Source organism: Pagrus major, chromosome 1 (assembly GCF_040436345.1).
Source record: "Pagrus major chromosome 1, Pma_NU_1.0".
Taxonomy (NCBI): domain Eukaryota; kingdom Metazoa; phylum Chordata; class Actinopteri; order Spariformes; family Sparidae; genus Pagrus; species Pagrus major.
In genome coordinates this window covers 35,799,730-35,826,220 of record NC_133215.1, presented here as the reverse complement: position 1 = coordinate 35,826,220, position 26,491 = coordinate 35,799,730, and the positions used below count along the sequence as shown (strand labels likewise).

Genomic DNA, 26,491 nt, shown 5'->3' with positions numbered 1-26,491 from the left:
TGGATGAAACACAATCTGGTGTTTTCATACTACCACTCTGGGCCCTGACCCAGTCAGTGAACAGCACTGTTGTGCAGATACACATTATTTGTGTGTATCTTTTTATCATATCCTCTTACGGTCACTGCTGTGCTTTGTGTGGGCATCTTTCTGAGCACCCAGGCATCTCACCCCCTCATGCAGCATGGGCGTCCCGTGATGTGGGTCTGGGCAGAGGGAGGGAGGGGACGAGTGTGAGAGGGATAGAGAAGTGCAGACAGATTATTGTTCATCAGTTTGCTGTTCACTCCTGGCATTGCACTTCTCAGGTGTCAGGCTCATTCTCATAGAATCATCCATCGCAGCTGAATTTTGTGATCAAAATGCGGGTCCTATGAGTTATTGTTCGTCTGCATCGATGGATTAAAAAATAACAGTTAACAACCAGGATGTGCCCTGTGACTGACCCATTCTCATATGCCACTGATCTGCTGGTCTTATCTTCACAAAAGGAGGATTTTAATTTAGCATGCCAGTCCTACAGTGATTATCAGCATTGACAGAAGAAAAAAGTGTTTTTTATCTGTATGATCCCATCACATGATGGTCTCTAGTTGATTTTTCTGAGATCTTACTTGAACTGTTTTACTTTTATTTACAGTTAGGAGGAGCTATTATTTGTGCATTGCATTTCAGCAGTACCTGTGTCCCATTCCATACCAAATACAAATTCTAGTCAGGTTTTAAGTGTGTAGTGTGTGCTGCATATGTGTGAGTTTTGAGTGTAATGTTGCTCGGTACATCTGTAACACAATGCAATGCTTAAAGGACACACAGGAGCTCTATTTAATTAAACAGGAAATTGTTTAATCAAATAGAGCATAGATTCATTACTGATTCATTAATGTAAATTAATGATTCATTAATGCAAATTTCAATCAGATTGAAATTTAACATGCAAATTTGCAAGGCTCTCCACGTCCAGCCTGTTTGTAAGAGGGAGTGGCAATAACGGTGTGACAGTGAGCCATCAGGCACAAGGAGCCTGAAACTGACGCAGCTAAAGGGAATTCATCAATCATTTTATCATTTACACCTGTGCTATTTCTACTTTGACATGTCATCATGTCTTCTGTGAAAATGATCCATCATTCTGCTTCCATCGCCACCCCAAGCTCCACCTCACACACTTGGTGTTTTACTCTGTCAGGGCTGGAGACAAAGGTCTGGCTGCACCAATTATCATTCTGCCAGGAAAAATGCTTTGTCATGTATTCAAATCTTTAGACTAATCACAATCATCTTGGGCGGCTTTATACCCAGGATGCATCGACAGTATCCCTGCCTGCAGAATAGTGTAGGGGGAAACTTGTTTTGCATGTGTGGAGGTGAACCATGGCATTAATATGGCAAAAACCCCACAAAAGAAAAGTAAAGAGCTGCTAGCTTGTTTAGGTTTGTAATGTTAGCGACCAGGTTAGTGTTAGTGTAACCCTGCTGGCCTGCTCGTTCTTGTTTCATGTAGCAAAAAAGCTAGTAACACACAGATAGTGGCAGGAAGAGGGATTGCAGCCTGAAATAGGTGGCCTATGACAGGCTTTATACCAACAGTCTACATCCGGTGAGTCAGACTATTTTAAGACTTCATTTTCATTTACAGAATGTGTTTATTAGGGCAGATTAGTTCTTTCACCAGAATCCTCAGAGCAGCTTTGATTCTTTGAGAGCTTCATCTAATTCACAAAAACAAACTGCAGAACCATTTGCTATAAATGATCATTTCCTTGAAGTGTCTCTGACTGAATTGTGGTTGGTGGTGAAACAGCTTCAGAAAGATCTCACAAAATAAAAATCACAAACATATCTTTGGAAAAAACAATGTTTGTGAAGTTAATCTGGCAGTGGCATTCAGAAGTTGCAGTTTGACTGGTGAACACACGACACACTGTACTAACAACTTACTCTGAATAGTAACAAATTCAGTGTGTGTGTGTGTGTGTGTGTGTGTGTGTGTGTGTGTGTGTGTGTGTGTGTGTGTGTGTGTGTATTAGCACATACCAATGACCCTGGCCTGCAGTCTGATCTTCAGACCACTGTCTTTCCTCCCTCTGGTTATCAGAGTGATCTCCTCCTGCAGCACCCCCTCCTGGTGAGTCCTGTACTCACATGTTACTTTTACTCCTCCTAAAGAGGGGGAGGGAGAGGGTTCGTCAATCTCTACATATATACACCGATCAGCCACAACATTAAAACCACTGACAGGTGACGTGAGTAACATTGATCATCTCATCACAATGCGATGTTCTGCTGGGAAACCTTGGCTGCTGGCATTCATGTGAATGCCACTTGACACGCACCACCCATCCAAACACTGTTGTGGACCAAGAACACCCCTTCATCACAACAACACTACCCGATGGCAGTGGCTCCCCAGCAGGACAATGTGCCCTGACACACACAAACACTGCTCAGGAACAGCTCGAGGAACACAATAAAGGGCCCAAGGTGTTGACCGGGCCTCCAAATTCCCCAGAACCCATCTGATCGAGCATCTGTAAGACGTGCTGGAGCAGGTCTGATCCATGGAGGCCCCACCCCCCAACATACAGGACCCAGAGGATCCACTATGAAACGCCCTGGTGCCAGACACCACAGGACACCCTCAGAGGTCGAGCGGGGCACGAGGGAGACTCACGTGCACGCGGGAGCGTGCCTCCAGGCAGATATAGCATAGTAACCTTTTAGGCTGTAAAATGTTAGTAAATGGCTGTTGTTTCGAGTAAACTCTGGATGTTGCCACTTCAGGACACTTGGATTGCAGCGGACGATCAGTATGGAGGAATATTACAAAGTTTTTGTGTAGTTTTATGGACCTTTTCTTGTCAGACACCATTGACGCCCGTTATATGGATTTTTGCTGCAGGACGGTACCCCTGCGGGTCTCCAGCTGCACTTTGAGGAATAAGAAACTACACCGGACTTCTCATCAGCATGAGGGTGAGTCGATAATGACTGAATTTCGTTCTAAAGTGAACTATTCCTTTAAGTCCACGTCTTGACAGGTCAGAGCTGTTTTGGCTGCACAAGGGGAACCTTCACAATATTAGGCAGGTGGTCATAATGTTATGCTGATCGGTGTATTTATTTACACTATCTCATAAATTCAGTTGCATGAGTCTTATCAAGCCAATAACTTTGTTTTGATGTCGAGGGAGAGGAGCAAGGGAAGTGATCAAGGTATAAAGGGGATGGCTGTTTGAAGCCTCATCATGCTAATAATAATTACGATATTACATTTAAAAAAAAAGAAACAATATGTACAGTTACTTTTGTACCTACAGACAGATAAATAAGAAGAGATACTGTAGGATGAGAAAGAGACAGTTGCTTTCTTCATTCACTGTGGATAATCATCAGACACACACAGTGCTGACACTGACAGTGCAGTCTATTTTGTACTTGTGCTTCAAATGCACTTTGAAACATGATTTTGCTGTGCTGGAATTTGCTCACTCAGCTGTATCAATCAAAGCAGTGTCAGTCCCTGAGCTGCATGGTACATACTTGATTTGAAGGCTTCATTAAGCATCTTTGGAACAATGGCCAGAGAGTTAAAGTCCCACCTCAGCTCTGCTCCACTATCCTCCGTAATGCAAAAGGGTTGTCTCATACAGACATTCCTTCATCTTCCTGAGAGACTGAAATAGATAACTGCTGTTGTACTAGAAAGAAAGATCCATGGGATATAATGTTGCTAATGATAGAATGATGAAAGAAACACACACTAAGGTGGCACTATAATATACACAGGATGTTTGAAATTCAAAGTGTCTATGGCACTTTGTCTTAAGCGCATGGCGCAAGTGCGTATAGGTCCAAGTCCATTTTGCTAGTTAAACAGCAGATAATCTGGTAAAGTGCAGTGCAAGGGGTTGTATTTATACTCTGAAATAGTCATGGGTGTGTTTTGGACATAACATAAATTTAACCCATCAGAGTGTCATCTCCTATTCCCTTTGAGAGCCAGGTGCGCCAGGGCTTGACACTGGTCTCTACTTAGGGACAGGGATGTGATCCTCTGCTGCTGGATCCTCACAATCACCTGTCCCATCAACAACTCTGTTTGACTGCATATGAAAAAATAAACTGATATTATACTGAGGAGGAGGAGCGCTGGTGCGCATCCCTCTGCGTGTGCGTGGATCTCATTCCCTGGATCAGGCTTCTACGTTCATGTGAAATACGTCTTTAATGAGGAAAATATTAATGACTGATAATTTAAATCTCCAGACAGGATCGGTTAGTATTTCATGTTAATTAATGTTCTGTGTTCTTCTACACATGGACAGGTCACACACAGTTAAGCAGCTATCCTGATAAATCCTGAGATTCATATTTATTTTAGAAGATAAATGTTTAATTTTGTTTCCTTTGGAGAGTTTAAAACTACAGCTTTTGGTTTCACTGATTAAATGTGCCACGATATTTATTACAGCGACATGACTGTGAATGGAAATGTTTAAAATAACTGAAAGCAGCCTCTCAAATCATAAAATCAGAGTGTATGAACGGTGTGAACCCGCCTGTGTAGGAGCCTCTAATGTGTCCTTTAAATATCAGGAAACAGACTGTTAACAGACTTTTAACTTCAGACCAGCTTTTTTGTTGGTCTATGGTGCTGTCACTTTCCACTGCTTCAACACAGCAATCCATCATCAGTGCGCCTGACCACACCTCACTTTAAGACCAACCCGCCCAGGGGTGCACAGGTGGGAGCAAGTACATTTGTTATTTACACAACGTGGGCGCTGGGCGTGAAAATGACAACTGTGTCGGTCTGTTTCAATAATGAAGTAAGAGACCAATAGTTATACTTATGGAAATGCACTTGTTTGTTTGCATTGTTTGAACTTACCCTCCATTGTGGAGTTAATACGATGGACCCGGAGGCTGGAGGACCTCCTGGTTGGAGAAGAGGAAGGAAGACAGGAGAGCTCTTTGCCCAGTGTGGGGACATCAGGGACAGTGAAGACAATTTCATAACAGTGGTGGCTCTTCAGGAAACCAGCCTGAAGAGAGGAACGACAGAGTAGAGACAAAGAGTAACTGACAAAGTCGGGAAAACAAGGAGGGGAATGAAGAGGGGGTGTAGCTGTTGTTACATTTTTATGGTTGTCTGGTGGTGAAGAAGAAGAAGAAGAACAAGAACAAGAACAAGAACAAGAAGAACAAGAAGAAGAACAACAACAACAACAACAAGAACAAGAACAAGAAGAACAAGAACAAGAACAAGAACAAGAACAAGAACAAGAAGAACAAGAAGAAGAACAAGAACAACAAGAACAAGAAGAAGAAGAAGAAGAAGAAGAAGAATAACATAATTATTAGTAACTTTACAGATTTAAATTATTAACCAAATATAAATCATTCAGTAAATTATGATCTATTATCAGCTATCCAGCTGCAACAATAAAGAATAATTATAATACAGTAATGTATATGTATATATACCATTCTGAAATGGGCCGTTCTGCATAATAAGTACTTCTTCTTTTAGTATTTAAATATTTTTTGATGCTGATACTTTTGTACTTTTACCCAACTGATTTTTTAATGCTTGTTAAAGAGTATTTCAACACTGTGATGTTGCTACTTCTATTTTAGTAAAATATCTGAAGGCTCCTTTCATCAGTGCTGATACCAATGCAGAGAAGTGACACAGTGGTTAAAGGTAAAGCTTGAGGGCCATTTAAGCTCTGTGTTTCCTGCAGATGCCTGGTTAGGGCAGCTGTCCTGATGGCATTGCCTGTCTCCAGTCTCCTGTTAGATTGTATTAAATGTGACCTGAAGACCACAAAAGGTGACTTAGACAAATACCCAATAGAATCCTCTCATATGTATAGATGAGTAATAAGAGTAACCTTATTGGACACTTAGTAAGTCTCATGGGTCTGGCAAGGGTTAAATACTCCCCGTTCGGGAAGTGGCCATCAGAACTGGTCTGGCACTGCACAGCATTCTCACTTGTAATGCTCATGCCCATTCTCTGCAATGTAGCTTCAATCAATGTTTCAGGGTTCGGGTTCAGTGTTCTGAGCGTTCAGTAATGAGACGACAAGTTCACACATATTAACAAATACTTTTGATAAGCTTTCCTTTCATTTATTTATTTTTGTCCAATTGTGACTGAGAATAGTGCTGAGCAGAACTCTTTAAACAAAAACAAAAAAAATGAGTTGTAATTTGAAGCTCATTCTAACAGAACTCAAGGAACTGCAGATCACTGCGACCCATTTCACATTGTCAATCCACTCATTGTTACTATGAAAATATAGATTATATCTGCTTTAAGTGTGCTGATATTGGCTGAGCTGTTTGTCCACCACTGTGGTCAACACCAGTACATTTAACATCTACAGGTCAGGGTGCTGTGAGATTTGCTGTGAATATTCACACTGCTACAGTTCTTGCTGATCCCGGATCATTCTTGTCACCCATCTGGCCTGTCATCGGGTTTGTAATAATGTGACTAATTCATTCACACACAAATGAGGACATGCATGTGACGTGCCATGAACAGCCCCCTGGGTTCTTTGTCCATCCACACACACACACCTTGACCAAGTAGCTGCCATCCTTTTCTAGGATAGCAATGAGAGTAGAGAGGTTTGAATGGTCGTCTCTCCGCGTTGGAGAGCCGGGGGGCTGATCGTCGTCAGGGAAATGCACCCCACCTGCCTTGGAGGTGGAGCCTGGTAACAGACAAACACAGGTTTTAAATCATCTAGCAATCAAGGTATCAGTAACAATAATGGAAATATGGTGAACTATGATGGTTAAATGTAAAAATGTGTGTATATGACCAAAGCTGCAACAAAGCAAAAACAGAACAGAATGTTTTTAATACAAGCTCTGGAAAAGAGAGTCGGCTGCAGAGCCAGACCTTCTGGAGGAATAAACTCTGATCCAGAGCTGTTTGCAGACGTGAAAGGAGCTCAGAGATTACTGTTTTACTTTTGGGATTAAAAGTAGTAAAGTAGTCTGACTGTTTGGGGTGAATAGACACTCTCAGGAGTGGTTAACAATCACAAATGATGCCATGTAGTCAAACTTGTGCAAATATGCATGGCTGGAGGTGAACACACCATTAAACAGTCACACTTGCTGATTTGTAGTCACGTTAGGTTTAGTCTTGAAACGTTACCTTGAGTAAACTGGTGGATTCTCTGGTCCTGCTGTTTCTGTGATACAGTTAGGTGCTCTTCTGTTGTGAGATGTTGTTTTGTTTGTATGAGACCCTGCGTGCTCCTTTGCTCTCCTTCAAAAGGATACAGCTCCCCCTATTGGGGTATACCTGTTGTGCAGTTTCGGATAACCTTTAATTAGCACACCTGTGTCATTTTACTGTGATTTTGCTAGAATACACACTGAAGAAGGTCGTCCTGCCCAAAAAGTCTGTCCTTTATTTTTCTTTTGTTTAAACATTGTTGGAAACATTTGGGATGATGTAAGTACACAACTCAACAACATACAGAACAAACACTTAGTTGTTGTTTTTTTACTGTTTAATGCAGAAACATATTATACATATTATATCTTGAATTTATTCCTGTAAAGCAATACACTGAAGATGCAAACAAAGATTGGAAAGATCAGATGTGAGTCAACAGAAACATCTTGATAAGTTGACACTATGCCTTTTGGACAACACAACTGTAACAGGTCTAATGTAACAAACATCTAAAGTGATTGCAACCGACTGAGTGCTGAAGTAGGAGATTCACATTCACATGTAATGTAGTGATGAAGGCAGATGAGTTGGACATTAAAAACACATTCCGTGGTTTTATTAGGTCCTGCAGGTCATGAATCTTTGAATTTTCACTGGAAACTGTTGAATTTCTAAAGGTAATAAGTGAGCTGAAAACGTTTTGTAAGGTTGTAGAAATATTGGGCGCTCAAACAGCATTAGAACATTTTTAAAGCAGCTGTTGCCCAGTGGTGGAAGTCCAATATAGGGGGAGTGCTACATCATCAAACGCACAGTGCTCTGAGGACAAAGTACAGTGTGCCCTCTGACACTCTAGTGGTGTTATTGGTCAACACAAAGCCTCAAGTAATGACAAAGTTAAAACACAAATAAGACCCAGGTGATAAAAACTGAATCATATCTCATACAAATGTTCATTGTCAGTGCATGGCTATGACAATGTCTAAACTACAAAGGAGGGGAGCTGTCAGAAAAGTGAGAATATCTTATATGTTGTTTTACACTGTACTCCCCTGTGTATTGTCACTGACCCATTTTGGAAGCATTTCTCCAGTTTACCAGACTTCTGGATACACACTGCCCCCTGGTGATAACAGCCAGACTTAACTGTATGAAGGCCAAAATACAGCCAGTCAACAGTAGCACCTACTCACACACACACACATGCACATGCAAACACATGCACACACAACACACACATCAACTGCCAAACATACCTTTTCTCCCTGTTGCCATGGTAATGTGGTTAGGACCTAGGAAGTCTTGATGTCATCACTGACCTCCTGAGGACAGACAATGACACAGAGGGAAACAGAGACAGCACTGTGTTATATGTTCAAACTTGTTAGGTCTGACAATGTCTGCTTTGTGTTGCATAAATTCTTAAATAAAAACAGTCTTCACGTTTGAGATGTTTCTTCTGTCCTGGGATTTATAGGACATAAAGGTACAGAGCACATGTCTTTCTCTGTCCTACACTTTGCTGTCTAGTCTATTCTATCCATAAAGAAAAAGATGCTGAGGATCAGCTTTGTTAGAGAAGCCAGTTAGCAACTAGAAGGTTGTCAGTGCCCAGACTGACAGGATACATCTTGGTAAGGTAAGTAAAAAAGCAGCACTTGCCCCTCCATCACAAACACTCCTGATGAAAACGTACAATTAATCACAGCCTGACAAATACTCAATTTTTGAGCCGATGCCATTACTGATATTAGGGAGGAAAAAAAATTCTGATAACAAGTTATCAGCAGATATAAACACATTTTTTGGCCTTTATTGACAGGGCAGCTGAGAGAGGGGACAAGAAATGGGATGAGAGAGTGGGGGGACGACACACAGCACAGGGCCGCAGGTCAGACTCAAACCCTGGGCCGCTGCAGCGAGGACAAAGCCTCTGTACATGGGACACGCACTCTACCAACTGAGCTAACAAGCGCCCCATAAACAATTTCTTTGCAATGACCTGTCAAATGTGGTTATGTGGTTATATAAATGAGGTTATCTTTTAACAAAGATTTCAAAATAGAGGCAGGATTTTACAGATAAATGGATAAAATGTATTGTATAAAATGATATCAGTGCACCAACAGTAAACATCCCTTGAAATGGACTAATCATAAATGACCTCAAACATCTTTTTCCACATTATATGTTAAAATTAATAAGGTTTCATCCCAGTGTGTATCAGACAACATAGACCCGGACAGGATATATCTGTGATTAGCCAACACCGGCTAACCAGTATATCGGTTGGGTTCTCGAAAAAAAAACTAAAGACTTTCCTAAAGTATGCACCATTTGGACAATTTGTGGAGTGAAGATGGCAAAGCCATTCAAGACAGAGACATTTTGAAGAAAAATGTTGGGGTGGTTTGGTGGGTGCGTTCAGGAGGTGACAGCAGGTTTAAAGACCTGTCCCTTTGGAACAGATATAATTTATGATTATGAAATGAATAAGTGGTTGGATGGCACATCAGACTATCTCTTTTGTTTGAGGCATACTGAGGCCTTAACTATGTATTTCTATTTTGATATATTCCCCTGCAATATTGAATGATCAGCAGATAAATACTATGTAGATTGACACTGTTTTGGCCTATAGGGTAACTCTCCACTCTTTTCCACTGTACACACTGACAAATGATTGCTTACTCTGTACTGTCCTCTGGATTAGTGACAGTAGACTTTTCAGTAAATCCTAAATCTTACAATGTAATGTTGCACTTTTTTGACACAGTGCTCGAAAATATCTTTTTGAGACTTATTGTTATGGACTAATGGACTAATATTTTGGAAACATAACACAGAGTTGCGTTAGCGTTAACTCGAGTGAATCGTTTCTTTGTGGATCCAAAAGAGGCGTGATGGTACGCATCATTAACTTCTGTCATATTTTAAGCTAAAAATCTCAGCAAACTGCTTGTAATCATACCTATACTGTTATAAAGTGTTGTGATTGACATCCTGACCCACCATGCATCGTGGAAAGTGACAAAGAGAGGTTTTTGCTATAAATGACATGACATTATCGCCATCAGTAAACCACAGGAGCTGCCTCGCTCTCACTGCTGAGGTAGGGAAATGACAAAAAGCCGGTAGGACAGACAGGATGACAGCGACTCTTCCACGTATAAATTCTGTAATTATTACCTCATATAAGTTGCCGAAGACACTATCTGCTACCACATTACTGTTGTTTGGTCTCGTAACTTTGTTTTGTTCGTTGAAGTGTTGGATGTTTCCCACACTTTCAGGCTGTGCACGCCATCAGACCGTCACACTCCTGTCCCCTGCTACCGGTTCACCCTTACACACAGACGTTGTCTCGCCTCTATGTCACTACCTCCGGTAGCGGATCAGAGGCGGAACGAAACTGTCCCCCCCAGTGAGCCGGAATATTGGTGCAATATTCCCACCTGAAAAATGCAGTGTGAATGGGACTTATGTTAGATATTTGCATTTCATTCAGTGACATATTCCAAAATATTTTCATTGTTAGATTTTTAGAAAAATAAATATATGTTATGAATAACTGTAAATACCATTATTGTGTAAAGATCACTGTTTGATATATTTTACTATTTGAATGGATTTTTGTATTTTTAAATAAAAAAAAACAACAACATTTGTTTTCAAACCTGCTACTTCTAAAATAATTTATGGATCCAAACTAAAATACTAGAATCATTGCAATAAAGGGAACAAAACATTCAGTGTAACAGATATGTTTATGTAAAAATGAAACAATATACAATAATACCTGTACTTTATACAATATATAAAATAATATGTGAACCAACTTAATTTAATTGTTTTTTAAATTACATTTACTTCCTTATAAAAACATCTTGCTGACGTGTGGGTGAAACCTCGGTTAGATACTGGCAAAGGATTCAAAGCTTGTTGTTACACTGAATGACATTTTAGCAGGTGTCACTAGTAAATTGTGGTAAAGACATTATTTTTTTGCTCAGAAAATATTAAAATCAAACAGGATACATTGTAATGTGCAGAAACAGTTGCATTACACTCTTATTTTTCTAACGCTTGAAAAGCCCTTTTTGTCCTATACTGTGTGCATTTTACTCTTTTACCCTTCAGTGTATCCGGAGCCTCCTGGCTGAAGTCAGAAGGAAAGTGACTGCACTGTAATAAGACAGACAAGCTTCCTCACAGTTTGAAAATACCACATGGGAAAACTGTTTCAGTTTTCTTTGTGAGTACAGTTTTTGGATATATAGCTACCTGACAGAATCTTTAAAGTAGTGCCTTTAGTTTTATTTTCTTACAGTGACCCTGTCCGAAATACTGAGATGCAACATTATACAGTACAGATGTCTGCACTCCGTCAATACAGAGAGGAACACAGAGAGACATGTTTCCCTGTAAGCTGTATTTTTGAAGACAATGCTGATTACAGCACTTTGGATTTACTTCGGTTACAGTAGGGGCCCACAGACAGTTTGCTGTTTTGAGTTCGGTGAGGATGATGTCTCATCTGTGGAGTGAACTGAGAGAGAGGCAACACCCCTGCCTTCAGTGGATCAGCACCTGTCTCTCCACTGTACGAACAGAACTGGACCGACCACATTCACCTGTCTACTGTACACATCACCTTCTACCACAGCACTGAAGGCAGGGGCGGACTGTCACACCGGACCGGACACAACACAGACACACACCCATCTGTCCAGCCTGCCACAGCACAGCAGCCCTCCTGCCTGCAGCCACTGGAGCCCATCAGCAGGGAATCAGTCGCACAGGCTACGTACCGCTCGTGTGGATGTGCTGCACGCTGTCAGTCTTTCTGAGCCGACACCAGTGGAGACACGTCGTCGTTCACTTGTGGGCAGAGTCCCTTGCATCTGTCCCTGGGAGGCTGCCAGCAGGACGCTGTGACGCTGTGACGCTGCGCAGACACACAGGACGCTCACTCATCCTCGTGCTTCATGCGCGCGGGCACGCGCCTTCACAGCAGACACGCGCGTCGTCGCTCCAACCAGCAGCTGATGTGTGTGTGTGTGTGTGTGTGTCTGTGTGTATGTGTGTCTGTGTGTATGTGTGTCTGTGTGTCTGTGTGTGTGTGTGTGTCTGTGTCTGTGTCTGTGTGTGTGTGTGTGGAGGACAGGGGGACACCATGAAGGAGGAGACTCAGGACACTTGTTTGACTGTCCAGTCTCTGAGAGGAAAGCACGAATGTCCTAAATGAAGAAGCGTCCACAGCAGAGGTCAGAGAGGCAGCTGTGTCTGCTGTTATTGTCAAATTGACCTTTTTTTGAAAATCAAACTTTGACAGTTCGACAGTCAGAAGTGTTTTTCCTTCCACCCTGTCCTCCACACCTCATCTGTTAAAGGGGAATTCCGGCATTTTTGAGATAAAACAAGTGACTTGTCCTAATGGAACCATGATCTGTGAGAGGTGATTAACACCATTACCAGTGTTTCCATGTAGTCAAATCATTTGTTAAAATAGTAAATCCACTGAGCTTGTAGAAGGGTGCAGAATAACACTATGTCTTGTCCTTACACACATTATTTTGATTGTTTGTTTGATTGATTGATTGATTGATTGATTGATTGATGCCAGGATAAAGGCATAGTTATGGCAAAGTGGTGTTTATTGAAATATTAGGGACCTTTTTTTCTTCTGTGAATTTCTGACAAAAAAAAACTACGACTTACTGATTTAGTGCGGATGAAGGATTTGTAGGCTGGACACTGAGGCATATAGTTGTAAAGTCCTTAACTCAATTCTGCCCCCTCTGGCTCAAACTGGAGCCAGAGGGGGCAGAATTGAGTGGTTCATGATGCCAGTATGCCAGCACATCAGCTTTAGCTGCCTATTTATCTTTACATTTTAGAGAACCCAGACCACCATCCAGTGGGCCTAAGTAATATTGTTGATAGTCTGGGCCTTTTATCGCTCTAAATAAATTCCAAAATAATTGTATAGCTTCTTAAATGATGTTGTGTAGTAGTGTGTCAAACTAGTGTGGGTGGAGAGGGAGGGGTGATGCCATTCCAGGCCTTATTCCAGGTAATTTGTAAAAAAAAAAAAGCTGCATTTTATTAAATATGTTTGATATTGATGGGTTATCATTTCAAAATGTGAAATGAATAACAGTGTTATCTACAACTACTTTAGTGTATGACTCTAAGTTCCTGAGAGAGTGTTGGCCTGTGACCTTTGACAGTTAATTATCACTTTGACAAAGGATTAGTCTTAACATCACATCTTTATTTCAAGTTCAGTTCAGCACACAAGAACATCATCATTAATCAGCATCATCAATAAAGCAAAATCAAAGAGCAGTGGTTAAATGAAAAGCTAAGCAATATTAAAAGAATAATTTCATTGAGTAATGATATGATCTTAACATGTTTATGATATGCAACATCTCATACTGTCAAAAATAAAACGTACACACTAAATATATCCTCTGCAATATTCAGGAAAGAGACAAATCCAGGGAAAAGACACTTAGATGAAAATGTGGGTCCATGATACAAGTGACTTAGCCTTACTAACCTCCTGTAGGAGGGCCTCAACAAATAAAATTAGCTTCATCATTGACTCTGATGAAAAAAATAGTTGTGTGGATGAATTACATTTTCTTTGTATTTCATATGTTCCTGTGTGCCAAAGCCTCTGGAACCTTCTTCTGTGGTTAAACTGCCATGGCCACTCAAAATTTGAACCAGCTCCCAATTGCCCTTCCCAGTTGTTTAACTCCTGCAAGTACTTTTCTGCCAGCGTCAAGTGCTAGTTCACCTGCTTGTACCAGAGGATATAATGGATTAAACCCCTCAGCTTCCTCTCTGGCCTCACCCTCATACCTGGACTGTAACTTTGTCCTTTCTTCTTTCAGTTCTCGCTCATGCTGTTCCTGTATTCTATTCATCATGTCTGTCATCTGCCTTTCTTTCTCCTCTCTCTCTCTCTTTCTCTCTGCTTCTCTCTCTTCCCTCTCCCTTCTTTTCTCCTCATTCATCTCCTCCTTCTCCCTCTTCCTCTCCTCCTCTCTCTCCTTCCTCTCCCTCTCTCTCTCAGCCTGGAGTTGCTCTTGAATTTTGTTCATCTCCTTGTCATATTTTTTCTGAAGTTGCCTCTCCAGTTCCTCTCTTTCTCTCCGTATTTGTTCTTCTTTCTCTTTCAGGATGCGTTGTTTCTCCTCTTCGATTGCCCTCTCGGCCTCTTGGAACATCTCGTTGGTGTAGTGGCTTCCTCCGTTCCTCTGGACTATATTTCTAATCTTTTGGAGCAGCTCACTGACCTGAGAGCGATCCTTTATCTTATTATTGAAGACATGGTACTGGCCGTTACATCTGGACACAAGTTGCTGCATGTCTGTGCTTTCATTCAAGAACTCCTCGATAGTGGTGCCTTCCAGAAGGTCCCCACCAGTAAAGAGAACCATGCTGTATTTGTCTGCTGCCTGGCCAAAGATTTCTTGAATCCTTTGCACCGTCTGCTTTTCTTCATCAGTGTATCTGCCCAGCCTGATGACCACCAGGAATACATGGGGTCCAGGCGCAACATAAGAGATGCACTGGCATATATCTTTAGCTGTTTTGTCCATGCCAAACCTGGTGTCAAACAGGCCCGGGGTGTCAATCACAGCAACCTGTTGCCCATCCACCGTAGCTTTGCCCTTAGAACAGTCCACAGTCATAGACGCTGCACTGAACTTGGATTCAAAGCACGGTCGTCCCAGAATGGTGTTTCCAGTGGCACTCTTCCCAATTCCTGTCTTCCCCACCATCACCATCCTCAGCTCCACATTATTTGTGCGGCTATATCCTGTGTAGAAGAATGAGTGACAACAAATCTACATCAGGTACATTCTACTCAATGCAATGTCTACAAACATGGGAGAAAAGAAACGCCTATTCAGCTGTTTTGAGAGAGCCAAAAAGGGAGTTTGTCAGGGGTTCAAAGTTTTGTAAAAACTGGACTAAGGAAATGTACTATATTTCTCTTTCAGACACGTCACTTGGGACAAACTGATTTATTCATGCACTGTTTTCTTTCCATGATCAGATATCCATTCAGTATACTGCTCAGATCACCAATAGTGGGACATGGCTGCAGTCCTTTTAAACTGGAGATTTCTTAGTTTTTAAGTTGCCTTCTCCTTAGGAAAACAATAGAGTCATAATAATTAACAATAATGTAACTGTTTGTCTATGTGACACCACTCAGTAGACCAGCAAATGTGAAAAGGTTGAGCTCAATTTCAAAGCACATTTTCTGAACCTAACACCTAAAGAGGGCTCAGATTCTTTAGAACAAAATGGCATTTATCTGACTTAAAAGTGCCATATCTTGTTCCTAGTGACCAACAAATCTTGACATTTACCTGAAAAATCTGGTGAATATACTAAAGTAATCCAGAATGTAATGTCATTTTATGAATGAAAGGTTAGGTTAGAATTGCAAAATAATAAGTATGTCTTTGCAGTTCTACTCAGCACAGGTCTATACACAGGTACAGCGGTACAGTCGTGCCAAATAAAATTAGATTCAGCAGTGATCACTGTTATACTAAGTAAATAATTGTACTTTAAAATATGAATAAAAACTTACCTAAATTGCTTGCCATATTCGGGTTGTAAAAGTTGCCAGGCATGGTCGGGTTGTAAAAGTTGCCAGGCATGTTCGGGTTGTAAAAGTTGCCGGGCATATTCGGGTTGCCAGGCATGTTCGGGTTGTAAAAGTTGCCGGGCATGTTCGGGTTGTTGAAGTTGCCTTCCATGTTTGGGTCTGAGTACAGAGTTGACACAGCAGCTGAAGTGAGAGTTTAGAGTGTGTCTGCTGCAGCTCTTTTAACATGAGCCTATGCAACAAACCCCACCCACAACTGGCTCCACCAATCACAGTTGTTTCACTTACATAATGACTTTTTATTAGATGACGTATAACTGTAATTACAGCTGACAAGAACTCAATAATTAACTGTGCATACAGTTATAGTTATGATCATTGTTATCTGAAGTTTATCTTCTGTGTCCACTGTTTTTAACAGCTAAAACTCAACCCTTGCTCTCAGCTCTCTCACCATTTACAGGAAACCGCACAGCAGACACTGCTGCACAAAGCAGCTACATAAGCCTGCCCTTCTTGTTCCTACCCTTAGTATTTCCGAGAAATGGCAGCAGTTCTTTTAAGTTCTGCACTCGACTGTGCACTGCTCTCCTATCAAATAAAGACGGAAGGGCGTTGTCACTTTCCACCCACCTGTTTGCTTTTGTAACTATCTTATTGTTTTTTTGTAAATATCTTGTGTTTTTCTATTTATTTTCTATTTAATATTTCTATGCATATTTTTCTGATTCTACTTGTACTGTTGCACCTCGAGCTGTTGTAACATGTGAATTTCCCCGTTGTGGGATAAATAAAGACAATCTTAATCTTAATCTTAATCTTAATCTTAAAATGCGTCGTTGAAAGTTTTCAGGGTACTCATCCAGTTTTATGCAGTTTCATTTATAAGATGGTTAGCTCATATATTTGAATGTAATCCACCAAGATAAAAGTCACACATGTTAACCAATTACTTATCAATCATAATAATTTGCTTAAATGAGCATGTAAGAGCCCATTTCTATAGAATACAGAAATGTCATTTTTGGAACATGAAAATTTCTTTTGACTGATAAGATAAAACCTGATGTTTTTTATCCTCAGAGAATCATATGGAACTTAAAAAGAGCAAAAATTTGATAAATAAATCTGACATGAAATAAATGATTGTATTTGAGTAAACAGAATTAGATATATAACATTATTAGAAATTATGAAATATTTCAGAAGTTTTTCTGTTAGCTTGTGCAGGACTTGGTCTTTGTGCAATCCATATCAACCCTGCATCAACGCTGCCTTGCAGCCAGAGAGTATGTGCTGCAGGCTCAGGTTTTGAGATTTGCAGAGTTTAAATGTTTCCTCTGAGCCATACCACAGGTGCAGGCTTTGGGGACTGGAAAGGGTGTCATATGTGGCCCTGATCAGGAAGCTTAGCCCTGCTTAGGTCATCCTCCACATATCTGCCCACGTAACGGCCCTATTGATCACAGCCACCCAGGTTGTTTGTAGTTCTCCTCTTCCATCTTTACGACTTCTGAGATCACCAAATTCAGATCTTCATGTAAATGTTGCTCCAGCTATGTTCTCATATGATATAATCCCCCCTTTGGGGTTCACTTGACCCCCAACCAAATTGTCAGTGCAAGTACGGGCGAAAAACCTAATGATAATATGCCAGGAAACTTCCCCCAAAAGTTTCCAAGACAATTATGGGCGATTGCTTCTACTTGCAGCTATGTTCTCACAAGATAGGTGCTACATAAAGCTATCATTATGATATTATTATTAATGTAAAAGAAAACCTAAATAGTGATTATTTTTATAATCATAATAAATATATGTGTTCGATCCACAGATGAAGTCGTTCATTGTGGATTTCAAAATGGACTCTGAACTGAACTCAGCTTGAACGCTAGCCACCATTTTAGTTGGTTCCTCCAGACACACACATACAGACACTTGTATATAGTACATGTTAGTTAGTGTGTTTTCATCTTTGTGTTAAATAAAAGGCTTTTGAACCTTCATGCTGTCTATTTAATATTGTACAAGAGTGACTGTTGCCAACCTCGACTCTGTCAAGAACTCCAAAATCCTTCAACCGTTACTAGCTGTTATGGTAATTTTGGTTGTAGTTATTAAGTTAATTATTAATGACAAACCGACGGTTTAGCACCTTTATCTGAGACTGATTTGGTGAATTGGCTCTTTTCCCTTCAAGACATTGCACCACAACCATCCAACGATGCATCACAATATTTGTCCACTTGAAGAATACAAAATACTACATATTATTCACTGCATTGTGTGGTCAGATATACACATTTTGACATGAACAGAGATTTTATTAATATAGTCAATAACACAATCAGTAAAATCAATAAGACAGATTACAAATCCAGATTGATTGTTGTGACAGTAATAATTCATGACATAAAAGTTCTATAGTTCCTGGTGTAGCCAGATTCATTTGCATATGCAAATAAGTCTGATGATACCAGGCTTTTCCTAGTAGACAAACATTTCATATATTCTGCTTTTATAGGAAATATCATTTAATAATTTCATGTATGCATCTTAAAATACTGCACCTTTTCCCCCAAATTCTGTAGTCCCTAGCACCAAAGTTTATCATGTTGAACAAATTCCTTCTGTGTTAGTCTGAAGTTTCATGACTAATCTAATATCTGTGAATCATAGTCATTTGTCAACTTATCAATGGTAGCCATAGTGTACATGTACTTAATGTTTCTTCCTCTCATACATTCACTAGTTAGGTTACTACACTTCAGAACAGTGGCACACAGAGAAAAGACAGGAAAACCAAATCAGAGAATCGTACAGTCATCATCACTCTCAGCCTGTCGTTGTGCTTGCCTTCTCAACTGTTCTCTTTCCTCTTCTAGTTCTCTTTCACGTTGTTCCTCTCGACGTCTCCTCATATCTGCCATCATTCTTTGTCTTTCCTCTTCCTCTCTCTTCCTCTCTGCTTCTCTTTCCTCCCTCTCCCTAATCCTTTCCATCTCCCTCTCCATCTCCCTCCTTCTCCTTTCCCTCCTCATTTCCTCCTCTCTTCTTCTTTTCTCCCTCTCTCTCTCAGCCTGGAGTTGCTCTTGAATTTTGTTCATCTCCTTGTCATATTTTTTCTGAAGTTTCCTCTCCAGTTCCTCTCTTTCTCTCCGTATTTGATCTTCTTTCTCTTTCAGGATGCGTTGTTTCTCCTCTTCGATTGCCCTCTCGGCCTCTTGGAACATCTCGTTGGTGTAGTGGCTTCCTCCGTTCCTCTGGACTATATTTCTAATCTTTTGGAGCAGCTCACTGACCTGAGAGCGATCCTTTATCTTATTATTGAAGACATGGTACTGGCCGTTACATCTGGACACAAGTTGCTGCAGGTCTGGGCTTTCATTCAAGAACTCCTCGATAGTGACTTCCAGAAGGTCCCCACCAGTAAAGAGAACCATGCTGTATTTGTCTGCTGCCTGGCCAAAGATTTCTTGAATCCTTTGCACCGTCTGCTTTTCTTCATCAGTGTATCTGCCCAGCCTGATGACCACCAGGAATACATGGGGTCCAGGAAGGGCATAAGAGATGCACTGGCATATATCTTTAGCTGTTTTGTCCATGCCAAACCTGGTGTCAAACAGGCCCGGGGTGTCAATCACAGCAACCTGTTGCCCATCCACCGTAGCATTGCCCTTAGAACAGTTCACAGTCATAGACACTGCACTCAACTTGGCTTCAAAGCACTGTCGTCCCAGAATGGTGTTTCCAGTGGCACTCTTCCCAATTCCTGTCTTCCCCACCATCACCATCCTCAGCTCCACATGATTTACTCCTGTATGGGAGAATAAATACCATTAGATAAGACTGGATCTGGATTCAACTGCATCAACATCATGCAAGCGTTTACAGTCTGTGTAGAACTGTAGTCAAGACTTTAGGTCTATGATTCATCATGGAGCTATAGTGAAATATTTTACAGCTAATTTACAGCTTAGGGCTATTAGAAAAGTTCTGATCAGCTTTTTGGGGCTCAGTGATATTGATAGGTTTTTGATATAGTGAGTACCAGGGACCCACAGCTGGTCATTTGAGTGGGTGCCAGTAAATTCAGTGGCTCCCTGATAAAATTTGTGAGTTCTGACAAACTGTAGTGGTAAACTCATGTTTAATGTAATATGGTTCTAATGATTTTCTATTCATGTGTTGAAAATGTATCTGAAAATGTAACAAATAAAAAACTAATGAAATCCCATATCTGATAACAAAACACTGACACAAACACTGGGGTGTCCCCAGAAAGATGATGACTCAGTCAGTCTAGGACTGATTTTGCATTACAGAAACAGGGTAAAACATAGACGCTTACAGAAATGCTCAGGGATAGTGTTGTTCTGAAGAATAGGGGATTGGGTGTGGGTGTGTGAAATAATTCATCCTTAATGAGGAACATATTAATAACATAACCTGCAATGGACTCCAGCCCCCGTAAGAGAAACGATGCGCGTGTTTACACACACGACAGAGTTTAACTTCATTGATCATTGAAATCTCCCGACTCCTGAGCGCCATCGCTGCTGTTTCCTCCGGAGAGTATCCTCTGTACTGTCCTGTTTATACCTACAGATTTTAGTTTTGCTGCCCTCTATATAGCAGGTAAATCACTGCGACATTGACTTTAGTTCAAGGGCCCATCTTATTACCGCAAACACTCTCTGCTGCTCCAAGATGCGCCAGCAAAGCACCTGATCTCACCTCATTTTAAGACCAACGACACTTGCGCTGCGCTGTGCACCATTTCAGCCAGCAAACAGATGGGCCCTGATGCTGGAGGATGGCTGCAGGTTATGTTATTAATATGTTCCTCATTAAAGATGAAGTATTACATCCAGCCACACCTCATCCCCCATTGATCAGAATAATAGTTCTTATGACCTGTCCTGTCCGATCAGAGGACAGAGATCCACGGACCACATTAAGCACATAGAGACACCCCGCAGCGCTCCTCCTCCTCCAGTTAAACAGAGCATTTTGCTCATAAACAGTCAAACAGAGTTTGTTAACACCATCTTTACTGATTATTGATCACTATCAAAGGCAAACTCCATGTAGAAAGATAGGACTGTCAGTAGCTGTGCTGGGTTGCTTGTGTCCATGGTGCCTCCAGCTGGTCAATTTTCATATCTTACTCTGTGAACTGAGGATTTATTTGGACCAAATGAGAGGTGGTTGTAGAAAGACAAATCAACACTGTTGTGGTGACTTTAATTTAGTTTCTGTCCAGTTTGAATGAAGTGTGAAAGAGAAACTTAAATTCAGACGACATACAGTTTTATTTTTCTGTGTAGAAAAGGAATATCTTGATGGTTAGTCACAAAAACTATAAACTATAGCTCGTTTGTATAGAAATACAAAATCATTATGCCAATTTTTATAGCGTCTTTGACTCAATGCAGTCTCAATTTCTTAAATTGGCCTCTCAGAAAAAGTGACACATATCCTTGTGGTTCACTATCCAAATCCACTACAGCAACCTGCTATTAGAATTGGAACAATTAGTTAAGTTAACTAAACTCAACTTAAACAATGGTTCATTTCCTATTGCACAAAAACCAATAGTTGTACTACAGCTCAGTCACCAGAATAAAATGCTGACATTTAACCTGACATTCTGTAAATGACTGATGTGTTTACATTTGTGTCATATGTACCATATTGACATTCCTACAATACATGTCATATAATGTTCACATTATATATTTATGGCAGAGCGAGCCTGAGCTCCAACATTTGTAAGTGTGACACCACTGGATATTTTTATTTTTATATTTTCAGGAGACAATCTGGACAATTTAGACGAAAACAGGCATTTTAAGAAAGAAAAACATGACATTTTCCAAACCTATACTAACCATTTTTTGTTGCCTAAACCTAACCAGACCGGGCTCATTGTGGTCACACCATAACATTTAAATTAAACCTACATAAATGTAAAGGTTCAACATATCATTAGTTTGCAGAAAGTTGCATTGCCAACATTTATTCTAGCGATGAGGTTGCATTTACCTTGTGTGGCAGTGAGCAATATGTTACATGTTAACTGTTGGTTTCTTTCTTATCCATACTTTATCCACTGACACTCTTCTAATGTTATCTTTACAACTTTTAAACTTGAACTTTAGCTTTCAAATAAAGGTAACCATCTGCTTTCACTCCAGACTGTCATCGTTGAAATAGTTCTGATTGAATGCCATAAAAAACAGAAATTTATGTTTTTAGTACATTTTCTTTCAACATTCACTGTCATGCTTGTGACTGGCTTTATACAATTCATGAACATTGTTACAGTGAGCTGAGAGGTTTTAGGGTTGCTGAAGGATACTATGTATAACACATTAGAGTGTAACTAACAGCATGAGCACATATCATTATGACTTACCGTAGTATTTGCTGGTCATGTTGGCTGACAGAGAGCAGGTGCAGTTCACAGTTCAGAGTCTTTCTGCTGCTTGTCCTCTTCATCAGATGGCCCCATTCAGCAAACCACACCTAGAACTACTTAAGCTGTGAAACTGAAACTTGGCTGGTTCAGTTCAAGCAGGGTTTCTTAGAGTCTAAATAGGAATGTGCAGACATGTATAGCCATTTTCACAATTTATCTCCATCTGTCATCTGTGATGACTTTGGAACAGACTTTGAACTACAACTGTTTTCTATATTTCATTGCCTCAGAGACAACAGTTCAGCTATAATTAACATATTACCGTCATCAGTCATACAATACCCAAAACTGAATTTAGACAAATATTCATATAGGTACAAACATACACACACAGGGATTTTTATACTAACAAATGTAATACTGTTACCTGCAATGGCAGTCACAGTTCAGTGAGCATTTGCTCTGTCTGTTGTGTTATTTTTAACTGCAGTGGAGGATGATAACATCATACAATGAGAATTTCCTGTTTAGGTTTTTGGTCCATAAGCGGTTTCCTAGAATGTGCTGGGTGGGTTCCTGCCTCACTGTACTTTAACTGTATGGAGGACACAATCTGACTTGTTCAGAAGCAGATAAGTACACGAATGAAAAAAGGTAGAATGGAGAAAGAAAAAAAAAAAGATAAATGTTGATTTGTGATTTTTCCATTACCAGGATTACATTTTTTATGACCAGAATTTATAACGTCTATGAAGTTATATAATCAGTCAACTAAACATAAAAACAAAACACTGAGATGTTGATCAGCATGAACTAATTCAACATAATTTTCAAAATATAAAGACAAACACTGTAGAAATGAATTAATGAACAAGTTAATGAGAAAATAATCAGCAATTCATGAACTAAATTATATGGGTATATTTTTAAGAAATCAAAAAATATTGAACATTTTGTTGTAATGCACATTAATTTACACAATTTGAAATAACTTCTATGAAATAACCTAATTTCCTGGGAAGTGTCCTGTAATGTAGCTATGTCATTTAGTAATACTTTTAAGGAAAACAGGAATTCACTATTCAGTATAGCTCCATTTAAACATACTTACGCATTAATTATTTCTATATTATAATCCAAAAACTTATTTTTCATATGTAGGTTCAACACTTGCCTGTAAAGTTCACAATTGTGTGTTCAGCTGTGTAGTGAACTCTTGTTCAGGCAACAGTTAATATTCAGGTACTTCTGATCTCCACACTGCAGCTGCTGCTCACCCCTCCCTCCACCATTTACAAGAAATGGCAGCAATTCTTTCAAACTGCAGGAAGTACTGGGCACTGCTCCCTCCAGAGTGAAAGTGAAAATACATTTGTTTGAAATGTTCTGTAGTACTATAAACAGAACGTACTGTTAAGTGACAGTGTTATGTCCAGACAGTCAGCTGCTGAGTGTGACCAGCCTTAGTGCTACATATTGATTTGGGTTCATGAATGGGCCCTTGACTAGAGTGGGGTTCATCCTAACTTCTGTTAGATCTATTTCAAATGGGGACAAGATTAATGCGGGTGCCAGATCTACACTACTTTCAGTTTCCTGTGGGAGTTGCAGTGCACAAAGAAATACATCATCTTGTTGCAGAGCTGGTGTTAGCTGAGGTTAGAAGAGATCACTGACAGGTCATGTCTGAGAAAAAGGTGTATGTGATATCTGCCCCTATGACAGTAGAAATTACGGTTGCTGCAGAGCTAATGATTATTATGATTATTAATATGTATTGTCTATAAGTTCATGAATAAGGTGAAGGTTAAAGGTCCTATTTGTAAGAACAGTTGATTTTTGATTCATGAACTAAATCATATAGGTGTATTTTTAAGAAATCAAAAAATATTGAACATTTTGTTGCAATGCACATTAATTTACACAATTTGAAATAACTTCTATGAAATAACCTACTTTCCTGGGAAGTGTCCTGTAATGTAGCTATGTCATTTAGTAATACTTTTAAGGAAAACAGGAATTCACTATTCAGTATAGCTCCATGTAAACATTAATATACTTACGCATTAATTATTTCTATATTATAATCCAAAACCTTATTTTTCATATGTGGGTTCAACACTTGCCTGTAAAGTTCACAATTGTGTGTTCAGCTGTGTAGTGAACTCTTGTTCAGGCAACAGTTAATATTCAGGTACTTCTGATCTCCACACTGCAGCTGCTGCTCACCCCTCCCTCCACCATTTACAAGAAATGGCAGCAGTTCTTTCAAACTGCAGGAAGTACTGGACACTGCTCCCTCCAGAGTCCCTGACTCCCTGACAGTAGGAATTACAGTTGCTGCAGAGCTAATGATTATTATGATTATTAATATGTATGGTCTATAAGTTCATGAATAAGGTGAAGGTTAAAGGTCCTATTTGTAAGAACAGTTGATTTTTGAGTCTCATTCCCAGCTCGTCAAATACTGACACACCGGGATTGTTGGTCGGGCCGGCCACCACCCAAATGCGTCAGTTTTTGACGGGTTGGGAAACCCAAAGTGTCAGTGTTTGTCAGAACGTTGGTGAAAGTTGTCATGGTAACACCCAGGGTGTTTGAGGGCACACCTCTTTAAACAGATAGCTGGTTGAGGGGGCAGATCATGGACTGTGATTCCGGTCAGAGAATCAAGGCACTTGGAGAGAGAGATCTGATTTCACTCCTTTAATGAGGTTGTTGGACTTTCTCCTCAAGAATGCACACGTCATTAGCGAAACACAGAACGTCCATGCAGCCTCACATATCTGCTCACTGAGTAATGTGCTGCTTGCCAGTGTGACTGGGCGTGTCCTGACGCGTCAGTTGTCCTTGTACCAGGAGGGGGGTTTCGGACCCTGACCTATAGAGCTTTCTTACACATGGGGTATAAGTAATGAATCACATTTACACTAACTGATACTGTAACAAAGTTGTTTTTTCTGTTTTGAAAACATTTTATTATTTGTAATGTGTATACAGATTCTATTAATAAATTAAACTTGCCAAAAATAATGAAAATATTATTTGGTTGGTTGGCTCTAAGTTTTTATCATAGATTAGTCTGGCTAGGGTGTCCAGGTGAACAATAGCCATGTGAGCTAAGGCTAGCTCTAATATTTTTTATGGGTAAATCAGCAAGGATTGCTATGAAATTGCTTTACAGTCATTTCAAAAGCACTGTACATAATGTATCGTTAATGTCTGCACAAATCCCAACAACGGAATGTGTGACAGAAATGTATACATTGTAATATAAGGCACTATGGTGCATTAACATTTTCAAGAAAGAAAGAAAAAAATATACTTTTAAAGCAGGACTTGTCATAAAATTAGCCCACTGGCATTTACATTTGCTTCTTCTTCTTTTTTTAAACTGTTTATTGTTGTTCTTTGTTGCTGAAACAAGTATTTCCAATGGCAGAAACACATTCATCAGTATTGGAGAAGAAAGTGTGGGTTTTGGATGAAAAGCAGCAGACTTTGAAACAATCACTGCCCACAGCAACTTTTGACCATCCAAACCTGAGCAGCCAGGGTTTAAAGTCATCTTATCCAGCTTGTTTTAGTCGTAATGCACATTAATTTACACAATTTAAAATGACTTCCTCATCACTTCCTGGGAAGTGTCCTGTAAATAATTATGTTTCTGTTTATCCACTTGAAAGTACAGCTCCATTTAAACATACCCAAATATTAATTATTGTATTATTATAATGGAACACTAAGTTCAGTTGTGTAGTGAACTCTTGTTCAGGCAACAGTTAATATTCAGGTCAGGATTATTCATGCCTCCACACTGCGACTGCTGCTCACCCCTCCCTCCACCATTTACAAGAAATGGCAGCAGTTCTTTCAAACTGCAGAAAGTACTGCACACTGCTCCCTCCACAGAGTGAAAGTGAGAATACATTTGTTTGGAATTCTGTAGTGAGGGGAGTAACATAGTAAGCTGAATGTAGGAGTTTAAACACAAAAGATATATCTATTCACAAAACTGAAAGTAGTTTTATATCATAAGTTCAATTCTATTTTATTCACATGAAATTATGTAAATCTATGTATATGTCTATATATTGGATTGATCACTATCCACCTCTCATACACCATTGTATGCACAAATGCATTGCATTTGTTTAGAAAGCAAATTAAAGAACAACACACATTTTTAATACTCGGCTTCTTCTCTTTTTTA

The 26,491-nt window shown here is 39.9% G+C and overlaps 2 protein-coding genes across 2 annotated transcripts; both read right to left on the bottom strand.

The window, feature by feature from the left end:
- Positions 1 to 105: 105 nt before the first annotated feature.
- On the bottom strand, positions 106 to 8,485 carry adisspa (adipose secreted signaling protein a). Its single transcript, XM_073480865.1, has 5 exons — positions 8,467 to 8,485; positions 6,595 to 6,731; positions 4,895 to 5,048; positions 2,038 to 2,163; positions 106 to 206 (listed from the first exon to the last, which is right to left on the bottom strand). The coding sequence occupies exons 1-5, from the start codon at positions 8,483 to 8,485 to the stop codon at positions 106 to 108; spliced, it is 537 nt and encodes a 178-aa protein (XP_073336966.1).
- A 4,981-nt stretch (positions 8,486 to 13,466) lies between these two features.
- LOC141003306 (GTPase IMAP family member 8-like) lies at positions 13,467 to 22,335 on the bottom strand. Its single transcript, XM_073474663.1, has 4 exons — positions 22,276 to 22,335; positions 18,676 to 19,671; positions 15,837 to 16,013; positions 13,467 to 15,050 (listed from the first exon to the last, which is right to left on the bottom strand). Exons 1-4 carry the CDS (start codon positions 22,292 to 22,294, stop codon positions 13,936 to 13,938), a joined length of 2,307 nt encoding a protein of 768 aa, XP_073330764.1. The 5' UTR covers positions 22,295 to 22,335; the 3' UTR covers positions 13,467 to 13,935.
- Between the last annotated feature and the right edge of the window lie 4,156 nt (positions 22,336 to 26,491).